Genomic DNA, 9,762 nt, shown 5'->3' with positions numbered 1-9,762 from the left:
TTTTTTTTTACATAACTTATTATCAATATTCTAATGTGATAAAGGCTGGTATTGTATTGCAGTTTTGGTTATTTTATGTCACTTTCAAACTCTGCAATGAGATTAATGGTGGTGACACATATGAAGGAACAAAGATAATGAAACATAAATGCCTTACTCAGGATTCGAATATAGAACTCCAGTTGGAATAGATTTTCATCCATGAATCACATGCTTGTATTTATAGGCTGTGATATCGCACATATCAATTTGTGTTCATATTACAATATGCTAATACACAGTTAGTGTGTTATGCCACCATGACATAGGTTGGCTGATATTGGTGATTGAATCTGAATTGATCCCACCCATTCACCCTTAACATACAGATCATTAACATTATTTTGACTACGATTTTGTTAGTATTTATGTGAATGTGCAATGTACTTGTAACTCACCTCATCAGCATGGGAAGAAAACCACGGTACAGACCCAATATTCCATTCTGTCTAATGACCTTTCTGAAGCACTGAATGGGGCTATGGCAGTGGCTGTCATGATGAAGAAGTGCCTCAGCAGGTGCCTCTACCTCCCGCAACAAAGAATAGTAGACAGTAAGAAGTCATAAGATCCATGATTATAAAATCATATGGAAATAAAGATACTTTTGACATACATTATCCCATTATTTCTTTGTACTTAACAAAGTCTACTTAAGTTTCTTTAAAAAAAATATATATTTCATACGTCATGATGTGATCAACATTAAAATAATTCAGAGCACTCAGAAAATGTACCTGAATAGATCTTCAAACTCTCAGGTTGCAATTCTGATCCTTCTTTAGGAAGTGGTCAAGATTATTAACAATCATTATATCATTCAACACAGGTTTGGAAACATATGGAAACTAAGATTAGATTTAGGAGTTCAGGAAATTGAAGGAATGCCATCTCATTAGTAGTTGCTGCGGTAAATGTTAGAAATTGTTCAAATGAATTATTTGACATTTAGCGGACGGCTGCTTGTGATGCTGGTTAGTGTCTCGAGATGAGAGATTTTTAAGGAACGTGCTTTTGCGTTCCAGCCTTTGGAACACGGGGATCAAACCAAGGGGTGTTCATCACTTCCACTAAATATAGTACTTGATGGTAGAGACGGCCCTAAAAGGGCCAGGTGTGTGTACCTAGCTTAGCATTTAGGTATTAATGTAACAATCATGTTATAGATTTAAACACTTCTTGTATGTACACATTGCTTGCATTATAGAATTATTTTCCTGTAGTTTAAAATTTAATATAACAGAAAACATCAAGAGACTTTGTGAAAACATTAATGACTTAATTTTAAATAAAAAATAATGTGATCAAATTTTTTTTATCTAAAATAAAAATAAAACAGACTGCCTCTTTTCACAGTTAAGTTGCTATATTACAACAATGTAACATTGACAACATCCATCATATAACGGATTCATTTTGTTTAAAACATTGCTAACCAGTGTTATAACTGTATCATTAGTCAAAATGAAAATAAATGTCTGATGAAGGGAGCGTGTGTTCTCCTGAAACGTCACAACAAAAACCTGTTTTCTTATGCTTGTAATAACCGTAAACTACAGGAAAATAATTAAACACTTCTGACTGAGCAAAGAGAATGGCAGGTTAGGGTGAAGTAAACTTACCCTGCTCGGAAAACGAATACATCTATAGCTCTAGCTGTTGCTCCTTCAGATGATTCCCAACAAAAGACCCCGTGCTATCCCCTTCACCTGGTTTTGTTCTATTTCCTTGACCTTCGCCTACCTTGCTAAAGGTAAGCGTCCTAGCCATTTTCTGTAAAACTCCTTATTTGACAATATTCTGAGCAAGTCCTTGCAGGATCTTTATTCGTTTGCCGGGCGGGGAATGTTATGAGTTAACAAAAGAAGAAGAAGAAGAAATTTGAAATTTTTAAAAAAAAATATATTTGGAAGGGAGAGGAAAGAGGAGTTTACAGGATTCTTGTTGGGAAACCTGATGGTAAGAGACCTGTAGGAAGGCCAAGACGAAGATGGAGGGACAACGTTGAGATGGACCTAAGGGAAATCGGTAGGGATGGAAAAGAGTATATAGATCTTGCTCAAGATAGGAAAAGATGGAAGGCCTGTGTTGCTGCAGCCATGAACCTTCAGGTTTAAGAAGGCTAGAGAGTTAGTTAGTTAGTTAGTTGTTATGGTCACTGCAATGAATTACAAAGATCTATTTATGTAGCACTGTTATGTTTGTACAATCATATGAAGTTGCATTGAAAATAGCTCAATACTTTTGAGAGGAAATATTAAACATTAATAATGCACCCTCAAAAAAGTATTTTTATCAGTTTTGGGGGGGAAATTTGGTTCTTGCATCAGTTCTATGGATGATAATTACTTGAGGTTTTGAAGGGAACAGAACAAAAGACCTGCCTTTGATGTCATGTGGATTACGTACAAATATTTTGTAATAAAAGCCTCCAAAAATCATTTTTTAAAGTTTTATGCATGTTCATTGTGCAGCATTTGATCAATTTACATGTGCAAGGTTACACAAATAAATTCTCTATTAATATAAACATCACAGTTTACAAAGTTTGTAAATCAACACTGTTTTTACTCAGTCCAAAAGTACATAGAAATGATAAATAGAAGACATAGTATATATATCTGTGTGTGTGTGTGTGTGTGTGTGTGTGTGTGTGTGTGTGTGTGTGTGTGTGTGTGTGTGTGTGTGTGTGTGTGTGTGTGTGTGTGTGTGTGTGTGTGTGTGTGTGTGTGTGTGTGTGTGTGTGTGTGTGTGTGTGTGTGTGTGTGTGTGTGTGTGTGTGTGTGTGTGTGTGTGTGTGTGTGTGTGTGTGTGTGTGTGTGTGTGTGTGTGTGTGTGTGTGTGTGTGTGTGTGTGTGTGTGTGTGTGTGTGTGTGTGTGTGTGTGTGTGTGTGTGTGTGTGTGTGTGTGTGTGTGTGTGTGTGTGTGTGTGTGTGTGTGTGTGTGTGTGTGTGTGTGTGTGTGTGTGTGTGTGTGTGTGTGTGTGTGTGTGTGTGTGTGTGTGTGTGTGTGTGTGTGTGTGTGTGTGTGTGTGTGTGTAACCATTGAGCTAAATTTTATGAGATTTGTTATTCTTAATTTTGTATTTATTGTGTTATTTGTACAGACTTGTACTATTATATATATTTATGTACAACATAGTAATCTGAGTAACCAATTATGAAAGCAATCTTTGTCTTTTACATTTGTAATTTAGTATGTTTATGTTTTTTATATCCAGATTTGCATTATTGTAGTTGTCTTGTTCATGTAGGGAGATTGAGTAACCATTTGGTACACTTGAATATGTGAAATTTGCCTGAGCTCACTGCATTGGTCTGCATTTAGATTAAGTGTTGATTGTTGTGATTTGCATGTAGTTTTCTAGGAATGGCTTATGTGCATGTATTCATTACTGTACTGTATATACACTATGTGCAAAAATTCAAGACGTATTGGAGAAAGGATGATAAAATAAACAAACTAGCTAAACTTGACTAGAAGAAAATAGTACCACTTTCTCTTTCTTTCATTACCATTCCATCTTACCTATGTCAGTTTGAAGTTGAATCTTGATTAATTCAGGTGGAGATGCAACAACACATTGAGCGAAGCCACCTAGCAAACCTGCCCAGTACACATCCCAAAAGCTGGGCTCTATGACAGGGGCACCGGTTATTCTCTCCCTGCGTTCCTCCAGGATTCGGTAGGTCATCCCGTACACTCCAAAAAATACAGAATTCACTAAGCCTGCAGATATTAATGGGAATGACAGGCCTTTGAAAAATCCATGCACCTAAGAGGACAGTTGATATAAATCAAGATTTTTTAATTTACACTATGAAAGGTTAATTAATTATGTAAATTGATAAAAGAGTTATAATTACCACAACAACACAAGGCTAGTATAAACAATACTTTTTCATTGATCTACAAATTGTGTACAGCATATATTATATGCATTATATTCTTTACATTCAACATGGGACAAGATATAATTTACCTGTACAGATAGCCGCCATTCTATAAATTTGATATAAAGTTGTAAATGCCTTATAAAGAACGTGAATGACTCATTCACCTCCTTAATAAAAGTGAATGGAAAAAAAATGCTGGGATTGATTCATATGCTAGTAAATTATATGCAGATCATTTCATCGACTCTCTGTGTCCAAGCAAAGCAACTGTAGATTATCTAATTTTATGATGCACAGCAATTGCTGAGATGAAGAATTTATAGATTTAAACATGTAAAGAAGATTTTTCTATGCATGACCTGTCCCATATCATTGTCTATTGTACTGTATATAATATTGAGGCTGCAATCAATCAATTAATCATTGCCTTTCTTACCAGAGACACTTTACCTAAGTTCACATATTAGTTCTCCATGATTTGGCATTCCAACATGGTATGCCAGGGAAACATTTAAAATTCAAAGCCTGTTTAGTCCCTTGATATGTAATGAAATTGTTTTTCTAACTTACCCCTTCATATTTATAAGTTGCTGAGATTGTCTCACGCATACTTGTGCCAAGAGTCTGTTCGCGTACTTTAATGGTGTCAGCAGGATGTCCACAAATAATTCCACCAACACCTAGAAAATGATTTTGCAGTGCAATTGACAACAGTTCTATACAAAGATGATATTCTGGAACAATCAAATGTTGAAAATGCAAAGACAAAGATTAATGATTTCAAATTAAAGTTATCTCCTATCTTATCCAGTTAAAAACTGTGCTGAATATATGCTCAAGATATCTTGATTCAAATCACAGATGTATAATCAATTGTGCAATCATCACTGTGCAACCACCTGTAGTCTCCAGGGTTGACCCAGTTGCTATTGTGATACAAGCATTTTGAATGGTCTGACAGAAGATATTCAGTCTAAGGCAATGGCATTCAAGCCAGATTTTTTTAAAAAACATGATCACCTCAGGTTCAAATGAATCTGCTTCTCCAGTGGTAAAGACCACCACGTGCCTCTGGTTGCAGCTGTCAAGAGTACATTGTTGAAAAAACAAGCATATGAAAAAATAATAATAATAATGATGTGATGCAGCTGAGGCAGTATTGACCAACTACTAGATTTTTTTAAATTAGGCACACACAGGAAATGCAGGCTCGACCAGGACTCGAACCCAGGTCTCTGGCATACCGTGTCATTGCTCTAACGTGCTAGTGCTATCACAACAGGATCTGTTGCCTTTGAAACACTGTAGACATTGACGTTGCCTGGTTCCTCCCTGCGTAGAGATGTTAATTCGAGTCCTGGTTGAGCCAGCATTTCTCGATGAAAATTCTACATACTTGAATTTTGTCTGCATAAATTATCTATAGTGATCATAGATGTTTGCACTGTGACTTCTTGGAAAAGCTAAAACTATAAATTATTATTCTTTTCAACTGGGATGTGAAAATATTTTCACATAATGTTTGAAGTAAGTTACAATACATTTCCTTTGTTTTTCTTTTCATCTTTTTGTCTATAACATTTCATAATATGATGAGTAAGTTTAAAGACATATTTAACATATAAGAAAATATAAAACACAAATACTGACATACTCATTTTGTGTTTTGTTGTTCTTAGTGTTTCCTCTTTTTCCGAATGGTGAGAAATTAACTGTTTTAAGACAACAGTCCAATGCAATTAAATTAATTTTGTTCAGCATCTTAATATTTTTTTAAACATTTTAGAAGAGACAATTATCTGGAGCAAAATTGTAATAATTTTAATAGTGATTGAGCATTGAAAATGTTGCTATATTATAATCTAGTCTTGCATGTTGCCAGTGCCATGCACTGAGAGGTAGTGAGTCTAGTAGTAATAGATAACTCAATCTTACTGTTTTTGAAAGTTATATCACAAGATTTATTGTTGTGTCACAGTTGCATTTAACATAATTTTATTTCATTATCATGTGCTCTTTCATCCCTCGATGTGGCTATGGAGATGGAAAAGAGCTTTTCCATTATTCGATTGGTTGGGGGTGGCACAGATCATAGAAGGCACACAAAATATATTTTGCCACTTCCTCACCTTCAGTGGTTCAAAGGCCATGGTTTCTGGTAGACGAGTCTATCGTTTTCCCTCGACACTCATCATTTCATTTGAGGAACTCAGGGGAGTGTTTTCTGCAGTTATTACAAAATATACACTGCAAATTTTACATATTGTAATTATGAGTGATAGCACAATGTAATAATATGTAGTTTTATTATAAATTTCCTTTTTCTCACTACGAAAGGTATAACAAGTACGTAAATAATAAACAAGAATCTCTTTCTCTCTCTTTTTTGTTTTCATAGTATTTTATTTCAAATGTTACTCTCACACCTGCATGTGTGAGAACTATTCAATGCAGTTGAATGAGCATACAATCAAAAACAAGTGTGTGCACTTTGTATAAATTTCACTGAAAAAAGGCAAAATAAATATTGTTGCAGAAATGACACACAACTTCTTATCAGTTTTCCATACTTTACTCTATTGCATGTTTGTCATTGCACAACATTTTTTTATTTATTAAAGAAATTAGTGCATAGTTTTATAAGAATATACATATAACTATAATGCAAATATCAATAAAAATTGATCTACCTGCAAGCCATCCTGAAATAAAGTCACACCCACCAGACATATTTTGAGGAATACTATAATAAAGTGTGACCCACAATTACATGTTTCAACAACATATGTGAAGGGTTCTTTTTTCATGTATGTGCACTGGATGCCTGCAAAGCAAATTTGAATAGATGTGTTAAAAGTATTTAATATGAGGTTTAAAAAAAAATATTTAACTACATTCATACATGGAGAGAACAAAAACCCCTTTGGACTAACTCTCGCATTCAGATTCAGTCCCTGGTGATGTTGATTTTTTTATCCTTCCATAGTAAGCCTGGTCAAAGCAGTTATGGAGTACACTGACTCAACAATTACGAGCAAGCCCTAAGGAAGGTATTGGGAGAAGGGGGAGAGGGGAGGAGTTGCATATTTACAGTGCACTTCACAATGCTTAACACTTTAAACTTGCAAAAAATAGAAAATACCCTACGTATTTGGCACATCACATGCTAAACAAAATACACAATGTATTCATAACTCCCTCTAGGATTTCGGAAGTCAGTAGCTTGGGGGCCACCTCATACAATCATGACATGAGAGCATGTCAGTGAAAAGAGTAAGTATCAAAGTTTTTAATCTACCCTACAATTGTTTGATATGTTCTCCCTTGGTGACTCAACAGATGTCAATCCCGTAATATAGCTCCTGCCACACATGTTCCAACATATCAACGTGGATGGTAGCAACTGCATCCATGATTCTTTGTCAAAAATCTGGTAAATCTTTTGGTAAAAGAGGTATGTAAACACAATCTTTAACATTACACCACAGAAAAAAAAATTACATGGTGAGAGGTTGGGTGAAATAACAAACTGCAGGATACAAGAAGCTTTCTGTACATCTGAGAATGCCAGGTTTGCACACTGTTGCAGAGAATGGGTAACTAAACCACGGTATGTCTTGAAACAAATTTGTACACCCAACAGCAAAAGAAATAGTAGGCAAATTGTCCTTTGCCATTTCCAATCCACAATAAGCAGAGGATAACATGTGCTTCACATCAACAGAATTCCATATTTTGAAACAACACAGGAAGTAGAATAAAAAAAATAGAAATAGTGATGGGACAATTTGCCTACTAGAGTGGATTCTTTTTAATTTAAGGTCGAAGGGGACACGAAAAGAGTCCGAATTATCCAAAACTTGAATTAACAAAAACATCACATCATTAAAGATGATTTCAAAGGGAATAAACTTATGTTTGAATTACCAAGAAATTTGAATTAAGAGTCCACTGTATTATCTTTGCCATTATCTGTACATTCCCCCTTCCCATTGACATGCTTTCATCCCTTGTATGAGGGGTTTGCTACTGAACGACTAAACTTCAAAATCTCAGATGGAGTTATGGGTAACACTTTACTATACCTGAGACGGATTCCTTCAAATTTACAGGAGAAAGTACTTACGGAATTAATTTTCTGGAGTGTTGTTGATGTTCCGGAATGTAGTTTTGGTCCATTTTAATGCAAATCCATGTGGATTTATACGAAAATCTCTCTCCAACGTGCTATTTCTGCTCCCGCCATTTGCTTTTTACGAGAGCGCGATATTGCTGCTGCTACAAGCCGATGTTGTCCGTATATGCTAAACTGAACGAAAGGAGTGCTAATGGAACCTAACCTAACAGGCCTAACCTAACCTAGTAGGCATACCTCGTAAGTAAAAAAGTCAATTTAAAATTCCTAAAGTGTTTTTAATGTTAAAAAAATTATTTCCGACGCGCTATTGCGATCAACGGTAAGCTACCGCCATGTTGTGTGTGGAAATAAACAAGAACAGTAAGTACTCGTAAATGTAAGAAATATACATTATTTTCGTTACGAATTCCATTATTTCACCTAAATAAGTGTTCCGGAATGCAGAATAGTACGTTAGCAATGTAAAAAAGTGCGAAAGGAATCATTTCCAGGTGTCTCAGGTATAGTAAAGTAGTACCGAGTTATGAAACATGGTGTGTTAAGCTAAAAACTTATTCTAAATGACATACTAACGAGGTTGCACACTATTCAATGATATGTAGAAAGATAAAAGGATAGGGTAGTATAAAATTACATGCAAAAATTGTAAATTCACTGCAGCATGTCTTGTGCAAAAAGAAAATTCAAAGCTTGAATTATCTTTCTTGGGAGGCATGTTAGAGAATGAATAACAAAGCACTGATATACCTTACAAGAATAATAATTTCAACAAGTTCATCAAATTTAAAATTGTCTGATTGTCAAAACAAATGTCCACTGAACTTATATTATTTTTTTTTTTCAATTCTTAAACCTCACATTGGATGACAAGTAAATGAACATGGCCATGAACAATTTGCCTAGTAATGTTCTTCAAGTCCATTGTACACTCTATTACAAAAGCTTGGTAAAGGAGACAGAAAAGCCACCTCAGATATGTAAAACCTTGTTTGAGGAAATTTCAAATGTTTCAAAATGTAGAAGAAAACAAAAAGGGGAAGAACTGAGAATTTCAGTCATAATGAAAATACATGACAAAATCATTTATGTTCAATCTCTGATAGTTTTTTTGTCCTCAGATTTGAATTTTTCTACTTACTGAGTTATGCAACAAAAGGAAAACATCTCATCATTTTTTAAGAAACTCTAGAAAAGAAAATTGTTACCAAAAATCCACAATTTATGCTGTAATATTTTAAATTGTTTCTTATTCAGTATTGATACCAAGATATATTGAATATGGTTGCCTCGTGACTGTAGGAGTTCATTCATTGGTCAATATAAAAGCTTCATTTCATAGTTCACACATAAATGTAAAAAATTTCTAAAGAAAAGGACAAGTCTAAAAACCTTTATACTCAAGCATCATAGATATGGGAAAAACTGCTTAGCGGTAATCCCAAGTAAAATGTAAATAAATAAATAAATACTCTAGCATCATGCATGTTTCTTGGGATACATCTCAGAAACAATTTGCAGATTTTGTACAAGAGAAACAAGAGAACTTTGAGTTACATAACTGATATGCTTAAAGAACAGATTTTATAGTTTCATAGTCTTTTTTCTTCAACATACCATTTCATAATTGATTGAGACTATCTTAGGATATAGTAGAAACCACTCTGACACATGGAAAAATAATTTATTAGA

The 9,762-nt window shown here is 34.6% G+C and overlaps 1 protein-coding gene across 1 annotated transcript; it reads right to left on the bottom strand.

Moving 5' to 3' along the window:
* Window positions 1–501: 501 nt before the first annotated feature.
* LOC146000021 (solute carrier family 25 member 45-like) lies at window positions 502–9,335 on the bottom strand. The gene is made up of 5 exons (XM_083137327.1): window positions 9,212–9,335; window positions 6,626–6,759; window positions 4,506–4,615; window positions 3,568–3,814; window positions 502–568 (listed from the first exon to the last, which is right to left on the bottom strand). The coding sequence occupies exons 2-5, from the start codon at window positions 6,663–6,665 to the stop codon at window positions 552–554; spliced, it is 414 nt and encodes a 137-aa protein (XP_082993453.1). The 5' UTR covers window positions 6,666–6,759; window positions 9,212–9,335; the 3' UTR covers window positions 502–551.
* Window positions 9,336–9,762: the final 427 nt, after the last annotated feature.

The sequence above is a fragment of the Lepisma saccharinum genome, chromosome 16 (assembly GCF_977018435.1).
Source record: "Lepisma saccharinum chromosome 16, izLepSacc3.1, whole genome shotgun sequence".
Lineage (NCBI taxonomy): Eukaryota > Metazoa > Arthropoda > Insecta > Zygentoma > Lepismatidae > Lepisma > Lepisma saccharinum.
This window is presented reverse-complemented; position numbering and strand designations above follow the sequence as displayed.

What these genes read in the sequence shown, in the direction of transcription:
- LOC146000021 (XM_083137327.1), bottom strand. Translation starts at nt 6,665, where the DNA reads ATGTCTGGTGGGTGTGACTTTATTTCAGGATGGCTTGCAG. An exon ending in TATTTCAGGATGGCTTGCAG is followed by an intron (nt 4,616 to 6,625) that starts GTAGATCAATTT and finishes ATCATTTTCTAG; the next exon opens with GTGTTGGTGGAATTATTTGT. An exon ending in CAACTTATAAATATGAAGGG is followed by an intron (nt 3,815 to 4,505) that starts GTAAGTTAGAAA and finishes CTGTCCTCTTAG; the next exon opens with GTGCATGGATTTTTCAAAGG.